This window comes from Nothoprocta perdicaria, unplaced genomic scaffold, assembly GCF_003342845.1.
Source record: "Nothoprocta perdicaria isolate Ctin4 unplaced genomic scaffold, notPer1 scaffold_137, whole genome shotgun sequence".
NCBI lineage: Eukaryota > Metazoa > Chordata > Aves > Tinamiformes > Tinamidae > Nothoprocta > Nothoprocta perdicaria.
In genome coordinates, this window is record NW_020454505.1 from 973,668 (window position 1) to 991,059 (window position 17,392).

At 38.8% G+C, this 17,392-nt stretch overlaps 1 protein-coding gene across 5 annotated transcripts in view; it reads left to right on the forward strand.

The window, feature by feature from the left end:
* Nucleotides 1-609: 609 nt before the first annotated feature.
* The window catches only part of DCLK1 (doublecortin like kinase 1), a 228,561-nt gene continuing 211,778 nt past the window's right edge, over nt 610-17,392 (forward strand). For all 5 annotated transcript variants that reach the window (XM_026033900.1, XM_026033899.1, XM_026033902.1 and 2 more), the window contains exons 1-2: nt 610-994; nt 10,778-11,124. In XM_026033900.1, coding sequence (XP_025889685.1) covers nt 619-994; nt 10,778-11,124 — 723 coding nt within the window. In that variant the 5' untranslated portion in view covers nt 610-618. The remainder of the gene's footprint in view (nt 995-10,777; nt 11,125-17,392) is intronic.

Genomic DNA, 17,392 nt, shown 5'->3' on the forward strand with positions numbered 1-17,392 from the left:
AAGGTTAGGCTGTTGAGAAACCAGTAATTGGAGTAAGCAAGGTCTTCTTAACAGTGAAATTGATCCCCCTAAGTCAGCCTACTGGTAGTGACAGTCCGGACTTTCTTCACCAACCTGGAATATCTGTTTTGCAAAAGTTCTTAATTGCTTAGTGGTTGGCAACAAGTATTGTCTTTTGAGATGGCAACTTCTGAGGAAGTGGTAGGAACTGTTAAGTCATTTCTAATAGGTTTCAAATACTACCCAATGTAAGATGAGGAAAAGGCAGCTGACTTGTTTGCTCTCTTTTTCCCTGTAGTTCAGCTTTGCCATCTAAGTTTCAGAGGTGCTACTGAATTTAAACACACACTTCTTATTCTGTTGGCATATTGCTAAGTGGTTGGTTTCATGAGTGGTATGTCTATGGTGTATGAAACCCCAACTTTTTAGTCTGACAAGAGAGCTATGAAAAGAACTTGAGTGTAGCATGTCTTTGTTCAAGCCTTTTCCTGAACTCGAAAAGAAGTTTTCTGTGTGTGCTCTGTATATGATATGAAGTCTCAAAATGAGCCCTCTTCAATTCTGTTAGTTCTTAAACTTGTTCTCTTCTCTTGCTCATCCTTTAGGTTGCACTTCAAGATGTCCTTTGGGAGAGATATGGAGCTGGAGCATTTTGACGAGCGTGACAAGGCGCAGCGCTATGGCAGAGGGTCCCGGGTGAACGGTTTGCCTAGCCCTACCCACAGTGCCCACTGCAGCTTCTACCGAACCCGTACCCTACAGACCCTCAGTTCTGAGAAAAAGGCTAAGAAAGTCCGTTTCTATCGGAACGGAGACCGCTATTTCAAAGGAATTGTATATGCCATCTCCCCTGACCGGTTTAGATCCTTCGAGGCGCTGCTGGCTGATCTGACCCGAACTCTGTCTGACAATGTGAATCTGCCCCAGGGGGTGAGAACAATCTACACAATTGATGGCACCAAGAAGATCTCTTCCTTGGACCAGCTAGTAGAAGGTCAGCAATAAGATTTGGAGTATAAAGTTCTGTTTGAATCAATGTCTGTTATCTTTWATTTTTAAGTCTTCCACAAATGAGTAGTAGCATTGTTTGTCCTGATAGAAGAAAAGAATTTCCAATGGTAAATTTGAATTACAAATATCTTAAGTTGTGCTATGAAATATTCTTGCCTTACCTTACTTGTTTCTTTTGAAAGTGCCTGACTGTTGCCAGTTAACCKAGTGGTAGTAGTCCTAGATCTTGAAGACCTCCCCTGCTGCTTACTATGAAAGAGTATGTTTAAAATACCAGTGAGGATTTAGTCAGTTACACCAGGCAAGGTCCATGGTGGACTTTTTATAGATCTTTATAGATATAGATAAGCAGATACTGCCACCTCTACATGAAAGTCAGTTCTGATTCTTGTCTTTATCAAGTGAAGAGCTCAAACTCTTCCATAACAGTAATTAYGCCTTAAATGAAGTCCTTGTCACTCATGATGCTTTGGAATAAAAGTAGTCATCCTGTTAAAGTCATGTTGCACCTTTTAGCTTTGCTGAAGTAGATGGTTTGAATAGATTCAACCTTTTTCTCTCCTGTAGTGTTTTTCGTTCTCCTATTCTCTGGTGACATTCTTGCATTACTTTTAAGACTCCTCTACATGCAGCATGAAGCACTATCAATTACTCCAGCATAAGCATCTATAAGGTCTTAGCTTATAGATGGCTTCACATTCCGTGGGTCGGCAACATTCAGAGCATGTAAAATCTGAAAGCACTCATGAGTACGTGCTGTAACTTAAGTTGTTCCTGTCTGTGAAGTGGAAGGGCATAGCTTTCRTCTTGTAGAAACAAAGTCTACCTGAGCAACTTTGTTTATGGTGTCCCTGCCCTCTTACCCAACCCCAATATGGCTTGGACAGCCCTGCAAACTGGGGCCTGTTAATTCTCATGTGAGTGTCATCTGCCTGTGGCTAAAGCCATGGGAGAAGCTTTTTAATTTTGTAACAGGRATTGTAATTTCTTCGTGATTTTTCATTTTTAAGACTAGGTGAAAGAATTTTTAGTATCAGTATATTATGAGGGAGGAKCAGAGTAAGTTGGGGAGAGAAGTCCTTAGTGCTGAATAAGGCTCTTTAAAAAGAGAAGCCTGTCTTGGCATAGCAGGTGTTCAGATTCCATGAAGTTGTTTCCTGTAGGTACCATTGTAGAGAAGAACTTTTTAAGGAGTTTTCTAAGTTTTGAGAAGAGGGATGATCCTCCCCATGTTAAAAAGCAGAATAGAAAACAACATGAAGGTGCTCAAAAAGAGCTGGCGTGGTGGGATTGCCCATGTAATTAAGAGTTTTCAGGTTTAGGACTGCAGTTTTAGAGAAACAAAAGAAACTGATATGAGGATGAATGTCTTGAATTCCATGGCTGTCTTGAAACTGTGTTTTTCAGGGCAGTATTTAATTGGCAGAGAAAATCAATTTCTGTGAGGACAGACCAATATTAATCAACATGTGTTTAAAACCAGCATTTATAAACTATTTTCTCATTAGCTGTATAAATAATTGTGTTTATTTGATTGCTTTGCTCACCAAGAAGCATGTATCATTGATATTGATGTTGATTTGCACAGTCTTTTACTGCCAGCCAGAACGTGCAGTTGAGAAAGAAAAGGAGGAAAAAAAAGAATGCAGAGGATGAAATAAATTGTGTTACCTCATAAGCCTGGTTTATTTTGGCCTCCTGGAGAATTATATATATATATATAAATATATATATATATATATAAATATATATATATATATTTGGGCTTTTGAGATATCTTTTATTTTTATGAGACTTTCTTCCTTATCTTTCTATATGCCACTTGTCCTTTGGACACTTCAAGATGGTAGTGATGTTTTGTATAAACTCTTTGCACTCTTTACTGTACAAATTTAATAGAGCTTAGATAGTCTGGTACAGCATTAATTAGCTTGCAGCTCTGCTTTTATGTYTAAATAGCTGGAAAATCACGTTTTGTGCCTCTCGCCAAACGACATTTTACATTTTCACTACAACTACTGGCATATGAAGCATTGCTTTGTTCATTAAATTATTCCCTTGCTATATGAATTTATACAGCAGCATGCATGAATTTCCTAAGACTGTTACGATTTGGAATAATAGTGTCAAAAGGACTGAGTTAGTTATTCTGCTGACACATAAATGTGGTAAATTTTTTATTTGATGGTGCTTATTTCCTCTTACGTATGTGAGAAAGTTACTCTTTCCTTCCCTTACTGGTGTAAGGAAGACAGAGAAGCAACTAGTTCTTGGAGAAGACGTAGCCACTGCCTTTCGTCTAAGAGCTACATAGATAGATCTGCATGAAAGTAGTAGCAGCAGAACAGAAGTTGTAAAGGAACCGTTTTCATCAGTAATGTTTAGTTCTGCTTTGCCTTCAGAACTGGCATGTGTGTGTGCTTGTGTGGCTGGTTATTTTGAGGTCTATGAGAACATTTTCCTTTTATTTGAAACCAATGGCTTCCCTGTGTTTTTGAAGATTTGGGCCATGTGGTATTTCTTGGGCTATGCACTGTTGTATAAAGTTTGATGCACTTGATAGCTTCTTTTCTCTTTTTACGTTAGCCAAAGAGAGAATGTAGGGGATTCAGATTACCTTCTTTGTCAGACCTGATGTTCAGGACCCTTTTGCCATTAGGGAATGGCTTCCAAATGTGAACTGCCTTTTTCCCTTGGTGTAACATGTAATCAAAGCTTCTGGGAACAATGAGAGGGAAGCTGCTCTCAAACCCAAGTTGTTTATTTGCAAGAAGACCTTAGAAAAGGACTAACTCTGTTTGCTTTTGTAAGGATTAGTGTAACGTCTTTAAACTGGAGACAAAGGTGGACTGATGGTTTTTGTTACAGTGCTAARCATTCTTGGGATAAGAACAATAATAAACTGGAGTGTGTGGGATAACTCTAAAATAAAGGATATTATTTACAGTTGTTATTCTTGGGGTCCTGCTTCATGAAACAATGACCACAGAATCAATCCATAGCATCCCTTTCTCATTAWTTTTTATTATAATATTACCTCAGACTTGGTTATGAACCAGAATCAATTGCTTTAGGTTTCCACAGTACTTACCGCAAAGCAGGAAGCCTTCTGCAGAGAACTTGAAGTCAAACCCMAAAACCCCAAACCGCAGGACAGGTGAAGGAGCACCAGGAAACAGCCTTGTCACATGCCAGTGTTGGGAGCACTAACAAACTTTTATAAAGGTTTGCGTGCATGCGTGCGCCTTGTGTAGGCTTAGCATTAAAAATAGTTTTAAGGAATGATCTGAAAAAGAAAAATGAATGTCCCTGGGGAATTATCTCAAAGCCCTAATCCCAATTGAAAAAGCTATGTGCAAGAGTATAAATGTACTATTTTGAAAAATGAAGATGGCCATAGCTGCTAGTAACTGTGGTGTAGGAATSCCACCCCAAAGGAGGTGATGGACCCCATGAGCCTGGACCAAAGAGTCTCCCAGTACAGGCAGTGCAGTTTGTATTGGATACAGCAGGAAAGCTGCCCGCCAGCCAAGCATCCAGGAGCAGCATCTCCTGGATAAAGTGGTGGGCTGTGATGCAGTTCCCAACATTTGTGTATAGGCCTTGCTAGCCCCAGTATCACCTCATTCCTCTTACTGCTCCTTTCCGCTCTGCATSCTGTTCTTGCTGCTGCCACCTGTGCTGCCCCCGTGGTTGTGAGGAGCCCGAGTCACCAGCCCCTGGCAGTGGCTGAGCTGGTCTCTGGTGTGCTCTGTAGTTAATGCTCTTCTGAGTCCTGCTGATCTCAGCAGTTAGCAACCGATGGGCTGGGAGGATACATAAGCACAGGTATTGCACTATGAGAATACTGCTAATATGCTAGTAGTGTCTGCTTAAATGTCTGCTTAAAGCTGGATCGATGTGGACATCTGTTCATGGGCCTGAATTTACACTGGATATTGGGCATGGACTTCATCCAGGTCTGTCAAAGCTGGTRAAGCTTGGACTGGATCCTGTAACAGAAATGTCTGCAATTCTTACAGTATTTAATAAATAAACAGCTGAATAATCTCATTACACAAAGCTGTTGAGGACTTTCTGGCCCTGTTTGATTATCTGATGAATTTGAGAAGATCCGCCCAGTAGCCAGATGATATGCAGTGTGTCTTCCTAAACAATCTTTTTGGAAGGTCGCATGATTTCCTTTTTTCTTAGGTGTTTTCCAGTGATACACAAGTACAAGGCAAATCTTGCTTGTACCACAAGTAAGGATTTTTTTTTTTTTTTACTTTAGGCTTGTGGCATGGTGCATTTTCATTGTCTTGCTTGTGTATGGAAAAGGGGGGAATTTTTGTTAGTTTGTTTTCAGTCTGAGCTGAGCAGAAAGAATGATATGTCTTCTATAAATCAAAATGTAAGAAAGTCCTTTTAAAAATATGAGATCTAATTTATTCCAAATTCTAAAAGTTTCTTGGTGCATCTAATTGCTAGGCAAAAAGGGTGGAGTAGGTTTGTTTCCTTAAGATATTTGATTTCTTTTATGCTGTTGCATTTTTTCAAGACACTGCAGGAAGACAATGCACCAGTAATATAGTTTAACTAGGTTATTGCTTTATTAAGCAACACATTTGGGAACTATCAGGTAATAACTACTTGGTTCAGGTCATCTTCCTTTTGCAGACGGCTCTGCTTGGTGGAGGATTGTCAGAACAGGGTTTTGTTCCTTGGCCTTTTGCTTGTATGAAATCAACAGGATGGCAGTCAGGAAGGTTGCCTGGATGATGGGGTATCAGGCCTCTTTCATGATCTATGAGTCTGGTTTTTGTCCCATTAGTTGGGAAAACGGACGACAATGAATGATGGTTGCACTGAGCCTCCTTGGCTGTGCTTGCTGCTGTTCTTCCACCTCTGGTGAGGTTGTAGAGATGCTCTCAAATGAGGAACCAACACCATTTTAAGCAATGAAGTGGCAGTCACGCCGTCCAGCAAGGAATAACTCTTCCTACCTTCCTTGCATCATTCAAAGAGCCTCTGTCTCTCTTATCCGGGGTTTTCCACCAGTAAGGGCCAGCTTATGGAACCTTCTCCATGGAGCCATTTAGGTTACGTTGTCTTCACCCAGAAAAGCAATCTGAATAGTCTCTTTCAAGAGATAGTGGGGGGGACATTCTAGTAATGAGCATGAGAAGCTGAAGAAAACATTAATATCAATGCACCAGAAAGAGGGAGTCAAACATTCATGTCAGGAAAGCTCCAGTATTTCCAGGTAATGATTCAAGGAGGATCTCCTTAGCACCCACTCTGTAGAGATTTTTATTTTTTGATTGTGCTTTTAATATGAAGGATATTATGACATTCTGTCATTGCCTAAGAGAACTGTCCTGTGGTGTTCGGTGTCTCCAGTGATTCAGCTGCATTAATTTTTTAAAGAAGTATACCTGCAGGTAGTAGACTTTATTTTACCTTTTATTTTTAGTACAAGCCAGGCTTCTAAAGGATTGGCTTGGATTAACCTTTGAATGCCAAGATTTTTGTAGGGTACATTTTAGATTTTATTAAGTGTTGAACACTCATACACCTTAAATTGTGAGATTACCGCTTCAGAAACATAAAACAAACATCGTGGATTTTATTTTTTCTGAGTGGGTAAAGTTGGGTAAATGTTTAATTTATAGTGTTGATTTGAGAAGGTGAGGAGGAAAGTGGGGCCGTCGGGAAAGAGGTATTAGTGTTTAATGCTTTTTTTTCCTGGCTGGGTTTCAGATGTTCCAAAATAGCTGGATCTCCTTCACCCCTTTTTTAAATTCTAATGGTTATGGATACTGTAATCAAGAGTCAAGATTTCATTAGATGACTGCAAGCTCTGACACCTCTCAAATGTGTGTTTCTCTGTTACTCTGCATCTGGGGAGGATAATTTGCTGCTGCTGGTGGCTATGAACAAGGTTCAGCTCTGCTGCACCTCAGGCACAATTCACAATTTACTATGGTGAAGTGATTGTCCACACGACGGTAGTAGAGAAAGGTTACCAAAAAGTAAGTTTTTAAGCTGCATTTGATGGTTTTAATCTTGTCCTGACTGCAGTTTGATTCCAGGCGCCGATTCCTGAATCAAGCTGCCTTGCTTTAGTGTGAGACTAAAGGACTGCAGGCCTCCCTGCCTCCTCCTCAGAGCAGCTGTGAGAGACTCCTCAGGAGGCAGGAGTTTAGCAGAAGGTGGATCTGCTGGCTTGACAATCCCCCTCTGCAGTACCGAGGCACTTTGGTGCTGTCCTTGAAGCAGTGGTGTTTACTGCAGATTTTTTTTTGCCGTCTTCSCTTCCTTAAGGTACTTATGAAAATGAAAACCAAGGTTTTTTTTTTTTTTTTTTGGCCTTTCCATTGAGATTTCCTACTGACACAAGTACTGCCAGAGCTGAAGGATCGGATCAGGAACTGGACTTTCTGGCTGCTGTCAGTGTGAAGCCCTGGACCTTAAGTTCAGGAAACCTAAAGTTACACTTAGGTATGTCTAGTATTAGGAGTACTTAAGCTTTGAATATTGCCATAAAACAGTTTACTGATTGTAAAGATGAGGTACCTGTAAGGTGTTGGACTTCTGCCYATTTAATTGATGTCCCTAGAGGTCTGGACCTCCCTATAAATTACAATCCCAGACAGACTTCCCTGAAGCTTCGTGTTGGGGGTCTTAAAGTGTGAAGTCTTAATTTGACATGATGTGGGGAGAAGGGGATGGAGTGCCTGTATTTCTGTTTTGCTATATGCAGTTGCTCTTAATAAAGATATTTAATCCTACAAGGCCTTGGATATTCTTTTACCTCCTAGGAATTCTGTAGCTAAATTTGATGCCTCTCAAGAAGGAAAAAAATGTATCTTGGTACAAATATTTTATTGATRCCGTATGCAGGCCTGTTGGAAAAGAAGAGGGAGGAGGCAGTTGGATRTTAAAACAATCCTATAGATTCAGGGATTGTATCAGGCTCTTTCATATTCACTTACACAAAAGGGTAAATGCAAGTGGCTGAAAAATGCTGTTACACATTTGCTAGGAAGTCAACTGATCTTTAATATAAGTAGTATTAAAAATCACATGAAATGTTTTCCTTCTGTGAAAGAGAACAAAAATAATTCTTAAGTTTTCTGGTGTCCATTTTCTGGGTACAGTAGATGCAACTTTTTGTTACTCATTTCTGAGTAACTGGGTTGATAGTGAAATGTAAATTGAAATTCAGAAGGATGGACCTTTGAGAAATATGCTTTAATATAATGTCACCTTTTTGGGACACAGTCTTATTTTATGCAAATAACTGGAAGATTTCTCTGGTAACATGGAATCCCCAAATATATTTTTCCTCTGAAAAAGGTTTCCAGTGTGTTTTAAATTTGAGTTACAACTCAAATGGAGACAAGTKTTCTTAAAATCTAGAGGACAGTAAAATCTCATGAATCTTGGATTTCTTTGACTTCTGCAAAATATTTTATAAAAGAAGTATTTATTGTATTGGATGCAGTTTTGTTCATATTAGGATCTTTGTGGTTTTTTTTTTTTTCCACAAAGCAGCATTTTATTTTTTTTAAATTTGTTGCTTGTAAGTGAGGCATTGGGGAAGGAGGGTGCGTTCGTGTTGTTCTTACCTTGTAGTAATTTAACAGTTAAGTATTAAAAATAATGTCAAGGGACATGGATAGGAAAAGAAGAGAATGTCTTGTATGGTTATTCTTGGATCAGTACCACTGCTAAGCCCTCTTGTCTGTCTTTCTTTACATATATCCATCTATATATGTGTGCGTGTGTGTATATATAAAGTATATATACACACACAGTGTATATACATCATATATTTATGTATATATGGATAAAAGGGGAGAAAGTACTTTGGACTCTCGTTAATTTAGTGTAGCTTTCCCTCCGGGGTTCCYTTCCTAAGTTATGATGTTATTGGAAAGTGTGCAGCAACTTGAATTCACATGATTATTAGCAAACATTTGAATGTTGCACTTGTCTCCTGCTTTGCATTTGGTGTTCTGCTTTTAAAGAATATTTTAAAAAATCTTTCTAAAAAATAAATAAAAATCTTTCTATGATTGCTGCTTGCTCATTGCAGTTTGCTGCCCTGTGGTCCATCTTCACCTGTTKCTCTGACCTCTTTATCTTCACTTGGAGTTCTGCCACCGCCTTTCTGGTGGCCATGGAGTTATGAGTCACCTCCTCATCTCTCCCTTTGGGATCATGGCAGCTCTACCAGTAGAGGCCCAAATTCCTCTTGCATCCTGGGACGCTCTGTCCCAAAGGTTTCTCCCAGAGCTAACTATGTCCTGTGTTTCTTGTGGGGCTGGAGTAAAGGGTCCTTAATCCTTAAAAATGAATGTCAGAAAGGAAATCTAGGTACTGAACCCTGAATCCTGTTTTTAGGGTGAGAATAATTAGCAAAATTGATCTTTTAGTGTATGTGAGATGGCTTTTTTTCTTCTTCTTGCATGCTGTTTGGCATAGTAAGTACCATTTTTTTTTTCCCTCCATGTTTCTGTTTTAATACCTTGGGCTAAATGCAAACATAAATGTCTTTATATCATTAGCAAACACTGAACTACAGAACCTAGAAGATTTGAAACATCTCAGATGTTTTTGTGGTATTGTTTGGGACGGRATTTTGTATTATTTGTCATCCAGTTTAATTGTAGGCTGCCAAAAGATGTTGTCTTCCTGGATTTAGYGTTAAGGGGTTTTGTGTGTATTGCCCCCAGCCACAGGGTGAGCTGGATCACCCAGCTCTTTAAGTATTCATTCTGTCTTTATTAATGCATTTTTGTTCTATCAGATCAACAGTCTCACCCACTGGCAGCGCAGTCCCTCACCCAAGCGTGAGGGAAGGGTTGGGGAGGGCTGCCCCTCTTGCAGCAACCTGCACTTGGAGTCAATTGAGTTGTTAACTCACTTTTCACCTTAGCTTCAAGGTGAAAGGCAGATGTGGTTGTGTTCAGTAGCTACATTAGTTCCAGAAATAAGTAGGYGTGTTAATTCTATTTTTTTTGTTGTTGTTGTTTTTGGTAGAAAATGCTCTGATAGAAATATCAGCTATAATCAGCCTTCTTTTTTTTCTCTCTTTCTTCTCACTCTTGCTCTTGATAACTGCAGAGTTCCCTCCCAATGAAGTTACTCTGCTCCTTGCTTTCTTTCTTCCCCCATATATATAGAGTGAGTCCATAGAATAGTAGTAAGACTTCTTGCCTATATGCATCCTGTTTTATATTATTTAAAGTTTAAAATAAATATTAACAAATTTACCATGGTACTTTCATCCATTTCTTATAGAAATTAATTTTCAACYTGTTGCTTTTGATAATGTTTCAAAGTGTTTCTTCTGGAGTGTTTGGGCCCTGTTGTTTCRTTGGTGTTGGGCAATTTAAATGTGAATGCTGGAGGACTGCTGTGATAATGCGCTCGGGCTGGAAAGCTGATTAGCTGCATAGGCCACTTACTGACAGTAGCAGTCCCTACTTCAGATGGCGGGTTTTTTTTTGAAAAGAAAACCATAGCTTTCAAGAGGTTTGTAATAACATCTTTAATGGCTGATAAGTGCTCTGTAAGATATTTTCGTAGTCCATAACATCTAAGAAGGAAGRAGATCAGTATTTATGCATTGTAGATTTATCTTTAGATCAAGAATCATGAGAATAATGTTTAATAATTGAGTAGGATTTCATTTGGTATTTTCCTTGGGTTTTTGTATTTTATTATTATCATTCCCCTGATCTGACTTTCTTATCTGGTATTTTTGTTCCTGCAGGGGAGAGCTATGTATGTGGTTCAATAGAGCCCTTCAAGAAACTGGAGTACACCAAGAATGTAAACCCAAACTGGTCAGTGAAYGTTAAGACAACTTCTACTTCCCGTTCAGTGCCGTCTCTCGCCACTGCCAAAGGAGGTGTTCCAGATGCGAAGGAGAATAAGGATTTCATTAGGCCTAAGCTAGTCACTATCATCAGGAGTGGAGTGAAACCACGTAAGGCAGTCCGGATTCTGCTCAACAAGAAGACAGCACATTCGTTTGAACAGGTTCTTACTGATATAACAGATGCCATCAAGCTGGATTCTGGGGTGGTTAAACGCTTGTACACACTAGATGGAAAACAGGTAAGAGTTTTCATCCAAATCATTCTCRCCATGAATAAAAGAGAATCTTTTCAAAACAGAAAAAGTAGTAAATTAGTACGACTGTGTTTCTTTATAAAATATAGAACCAGGCCTTCCACAGATTAAAATGCACTTAAGATGTGTGATCAGTTTAAGAATGTATGATGAAGTATTATTTGGCCTCAATGATGGTCTTGCCATTTATGATAAATAATAGCTCTAAGTTTATCAGTCAAAAGAGTGGTGTGATTTTGGCTATACATGTCAGAAAGCTAGAATGAAGGACATATAAAGCCGGAACTCATTCTATTATTATTATTATTATTATTATTGTTATTATTATTATTATTTAGCTTGTATTGCAACAGTTTTGAGTCTTTGTACTTACCTTACCAAAACCACTATGAATGGTCAGGACACATTCCACCATGCAAAATTCAGGCCAAATTTGTTGGCCTGAAATTCAGGCCAAACTGCTGTCCATGATGATGAAAGTGATTCTTATTGCAGCYAGGATGGACTATGAAGAAGGTGACAAATTTAGGAAACAATGACTGAGGATTTTCCCTTTCACAGGAAAACAGGTAGGGTTTTCTGTGGTACCCGAATTTACTGAGGAATCTCTTGTAGGTAACTTCTTTCTTCTAGGAAGCACCTTCACAAAGTGTCTTTTTTTTTTGCTGACTGATGAGATTGGGTCATAGTCAGAATTCCAGAGGCTTCTCATGGAACTCGAGGACAGAGGGAAAAGAACAAATATTACTGAGTAACCCAACTTCTTTCCTGTCTTTCACTTCAGTTGTAATTTACCTACAAGTGTATATTAATTATCTCAAAACCAGAGGAGCGATAACCCTGATGAAGGACAAGACTAATTTCARCATGACCTGAATTGATTTAGAGCAGTAATGACTCTAGAGAAATAAGATATTAGAGTTTACAAATGTAACCTTTTACACTGCAGAAATGGATACAAACATAAAATGTGCACAGAGAAATGAGCAGAGTATCCCTGAAAACCTAGAAGCTACTAAAGACTTAAAAATACATTTGTACTGTATTGTAACTTGTTTTGCAGCTTATACATCCATAATATCTGTATTCATTGAGCCCAGATATAGCTAGACATGCAGTCATATCAGCATAGGCTGCAAAATACAGTTGATATAGTCAAATCTTCATCAGCTAGATCCATCCGTGCATCTAACATGTCTGCAGTTACTGGAAATAATGTGTAGGCATAGCTCTGGAAACAGCTTCAGYAATATCTTCTGATCTGAGACACGACCAGTTAATGGACAAGCTGCTTATTCAGAGCACTGGTTCAAAGTAGGGCCAAGTCTGGATTGACCGAAAGTCCCTTCCATCTGCCTTTTTATGATCAATGACCTCTGATATTGGTACAGATGTGAAGTTCAATTTTGATGACTACATACATGTTTTAAATTGTTCTATTTATATGGTCTCTCTGGAAAGTCTAGCTTGAGGTAGAGATGGTCTGTACATGAAATTCATTTTGCATTCTGTCCTTCAAGGGTAAAGTCTGTATCTGGTGAGACTTGTGTTTTTAATGTTACTCTTTTTAATGTCACTTAATGTTTCAGGGAGCAGTAAGACTAGTAAACTTCAGAAGAAGCTGAGATTTTAAAACAGCAGAGATCGAAGGTTGTCTTTGCTATGAACTTGACAGGAGATCTTGGGTGAATATTTTCATTCTTACAGTCTCTATTGGAGCCTCTCAGAAACAGGGTGTTCTCTGGCCTATGTTAATGTTTTGTTTTAGTTATGAAGAAATTCAGTCACTGTCAAATACACTATCAAAATATTTTTATGCTGGTCTCAGATCTCAAATTGTTGGAAATAAATAGTACTGCCCTATTCCTGTGAGAAACAGGACTACCAGGGTGTTCCCGGCCCTAATGTGGTCACAGCTCAGCTTAATTCACGAGGCTTTGTCAAGCCATGAGACTTGAGGTGAGTTTTGACAAGTGTTTTGCTGGGGCATTGGTCAAATACCTCATAGCCATTTGTTTAAAGGATGTCTGGGAGGCCAGGTGTCCCAAAACTTCCTTTCTTCCTCCCTGTCTACCAAATTGCAACTGCATAGCCTGCTGCCCACTGGATTGGTAAGGGYAGGGTTTGGGGGAAGGCTTGTGTCTCCAACTGGCTGGGACAGAGACTTTTTTCATTGAATGTGCAAAGCAGCTTTGTTGGCACGAAAGGAAATCAATGATGTTGAGCACAGCAGGAGCAACCTGTTGTTCACCCCTTCGTGGGGAAGTCATTGATTTCCTGTTCTGCGAGGCAATTGCTGTTCCATTTCCTCTGCCAAAAGCCTGAGCTCCCAGATGCTGCTGGGGGCATGATGATGGATTTCTTTATTGCTAAACTCAAGCTGTGAATGATTACTAGGAGGAAATCCATGGTAAATCCAAAATTTTTGCAGTAGTGTTTATAGCTGGGAACTTCTGCTGTGGCTCTTGTGGGAACTTAGAAGGTTCTGGAAAACCTTGTGGTTAAATCTAACAAATCTGTGATTAAATCTTTCACCACTAACTTGAAAAGCAATAAAATCTTAAAGCTCTAAGCCAAGGAAAGTAATTTAAGGATAAGAGAGTAAAGGTCTCTTAGGATTATTATTTGGGAATGTAACTTGGAAATGAAGCTTTTCTGTACAGCCTTCTTTGTTGTTGGCCTCAAAACATAGTTAACAAGTTAGCTAGCAGGAATCCAATATATTCAGCACAGGTGGGCCATGGGCATGCATAGAGGTCTTGGGGACTGGCATTTGATGCCTCTGGCTAAACCAAAAAAGCAGTAGAAGTCAGTGTCCTCGCTGGACTGCTGAGTTAGGTGTAGCAGTCCCATATGGGCACTAGGCAATGAGTTTAAATCCTCTCTGTCTAACAGCCCGGTCAGTTGTAGTGCTTTGATTTACATGGTTAAAACTACTATGCCATGCTAAAAGAATTGAAGTAGTATGGCCTATTACATCATCATCAGATCATACTTTGATATTACACATCAGATAATCACCTTGATGTTGGTGTTAGTGCCTTGAGATGCTTGAGAAGAGATACAATTGCCTAACTTGTTAGGAAGAAACTTCTCCCATACTGTCTAGTTGCTTTTTCCAAATCTGTGGGAGACTTTAGTAATTCCTGGTGCATTTGATGCTTCATTGGTATTTTTGAAAGGTCAGAGGAGCTTGATCAGGTAGGTTTATTGCAGCAGCCCTTCCCATTCTTTGATGGTGGAGTTAACAGAAGAAAGAAAAGCTAGAATCAACTAAAAGTGATTTTTTTTTTTCTGTCTCACTGTGTCAGTGGCATTTGAGGAAGTATAGTTTGACATTTTCCTGTGTTGTGTAGGTGTTACTGTGGATTTTATGCATTTGACCTAAAAAATTGTATTTACCACAAATAGTAGGATTATTTGCATTTCCTTATAATTCATGGCAGGATCTCTATTTTGACTTCACTGTTTCAAAAAACTTCAGTATGTAATTTCATTAGCACAAATAGGGGCCCAAGATAAAACTTTTTTTAAGCTGATCCTTATTTAAGCTTGGGGCCTTATTGGGTATATTGTCTCAGTTCAGATACTAATGATTCCTTAAAGCAGGATAGGATTCATATTGTGTCTAGATAATTTTAATGGATTTTTTTATTTTTTACTGGCACAGTAAAGTGATGCTGTTGGTTTTAGGGGAAGATATAGAATCATTTTTTTTTTTTTTAAAGATACTAATAATTGTGGAGATGATAGGGAGTTCTCRAACAGACTTCTGAGCTCAGGCACTAATATCCGTTTCCAAAGTCCTTTAGGTAGTTTAATTTTTTTTTTCTCTTAATTTGGAGTATTTTTAAAACCAGCTCAGCAAGAAATCCTGAAATATTCTCATTGCCACCTTTGCTGTGTAAGGAAAGCAAAAAATAGAATGATTTTTAATGGCTGCTTTGAACCATTAGATGGCTACGAATGTAGATCATGGAGGTGTTCTCTTGGTGGTCCCGTGGAAAAGTTTTATGCATTTTTAGATTAAAAGGCTGTTTAAGAGGAAAATAAGACATTTTTAGTATTGACACATTCTCAAATACTTCTGCAGAACAAGATGTTGAGCTGCCCYAAGTTCAGTTTTGGTCTCTTAGCGGATGTCATTTTTAGTTTGGGYGTTAGAGAAAGGTTTGATGTAGGAGGTGGGTGGGCACACAATTCAAGTGTCAAGGACACAAGTTGCCCTTGCAGGTAGAGCCAGGTGGCTGTGTCGCGAGCTTCTTTCTCTCATTTCTATACATTGATGATCTTCTAGAACAACACCAAAAACTGAAATGGGAGAATGTTAATGAAGGACACATATTACAACCACATGAAATTAGTGCCACTTCTAGGAGTGTCTGGTGTGTGATGTGYATATTTATACAAAACTTTTACATTGTTTGTTTAGACAAAGACTAAAATTGGACAGAAATGCTTYATCACCTTGCAAGACATCCCATTCCCTTTTGGAAGAACAAACAAGGGCCTACTTATTTGAAGAGGAAGATTATTTAGTTTAAGTAGATGCAGTCATGCAAATGACGTTTCAACGTATTCGACTCAAGTTAGATTAGCGGTCAGTGGCAGATATATCAGAATAAAAGTCACCATGTAACATTTTCCTTTTATATGTCATTTAAAATAAATTTAGCTTTGTGAATGTGAAATACAGTGACTGTTATTTAGACATATTCATTTTAGGAGCATGTCTGTGTGTCTGTGAACGTGAGAGAGGAATGATTTCCATCAAGCTACCCTACAATTATTTTGTCTTAAGCCACTGAATATCTATGCTAAAAGCAGTGACTGCAAGGAAGGGACAAGTCACAGGGCTAGAGAGGATGAAACTTCTCCAGTGAGTAAAATAAATACATGTGTTTTTTTACAGGAACTCCACTGTACAGTTATGTTATGAACTAAATTCCATTTCCTTGAGACCTCCCCATGTGAAGTAGTATCTTAGCTTTTAATCAGTATTTATTACTGTTAGTTTAAGAAAGTATTCTATGAAGAAGTAGAAAGCAACTGTCTGTATATTTTTCAGTTGTTAATAATGTCAGTGTTCTAAAATAAATCCTTGGCCAAATTTACCTTTTTTTTAGGATGGACTAGAGATCTCAAATTTCTTTTTCTAGACTTGGATTCTCCTTGATATGGAAAGACCTACATAAAGCAAGGTAGGTACTAATTGTGAAAAGACATTCTCCAGTCTACATTTGTGTAGAGTATGTCACACAACAGTCCACACAAGAATAATGTTAAGCAAAATAAAATTTATGTGCCGCAAAATGACTCACTGTGTGTGTGCTTTGAAATTTTGATTCATATCAGCATTTGTAATTGGTACCATCCTTAATACAGTACAGACTTTTGATTTTCAGGGTGACTAGCTGTGCTTGATCTTTAGATTTGCTCTTTCATTTTAGTCACAATCCACTCAAAACGCATACAACTTAAAATCATTCCTGTTTTGAAAAATGAGTTTGATAAGTGCTGTTTTATCTTGTTCATGGTTTCACTTGAGTGCGGTAACCTATGTTACCTGTGCGGTTCTGCTGGACGAAGTGCAGCTCCTGGCCAGCTCCTTGCCAGAGGTGGTGCTGATTGATCAGAAAATTGTCCTGAGTTCTCTATGAGATGTAGCTGTGCTAACTGTTTGGAAACAAATATTAAGTAAGATGGCTATTGCAGATCGCTCAAGTTCAAGATCAAGTATTTTAACAGGAAAGCACCTGCTGGGGAAGTTTGTGCTTCTGTTTTCTGCACTAGTATTTTATTATTGTGCTATCCTGGGCTGTTCCTGGTGGGACCTGAAACCTGGTGTGCTTACACTATCCAAGCTGTTCCTTTTCAGAAATCTTACTCTGAACACTACAGGATTGTATACTTCAGAAAATACTCATGSAGCCTGGTTTTGACATGTTGTTTAGGAAAAGAGACAGGGATGGACTGATRTACTACCTAGCTGGGAGAGACACTTCCCAACAGCAAATCTCTCCAACCTGTAAGGCAACTCGCCTTCCATCCTGCCATCCATATTTAGCTGCTTTCTTTTCTTCAGGAAGATGCATTCCTGGCTTTGGATTTTTGAAACTGATTTAGGGGAAGGACAAYGATTAGGGGTTTCTCTTAAGTATGAAGGCTTTCAACGTTGGGGGAAAAAGCCCAATAATGCTTTTTGGGAAAAAAAAAAAGACAAAGCAAAACCAAACAAAAATTGGTGACTGGA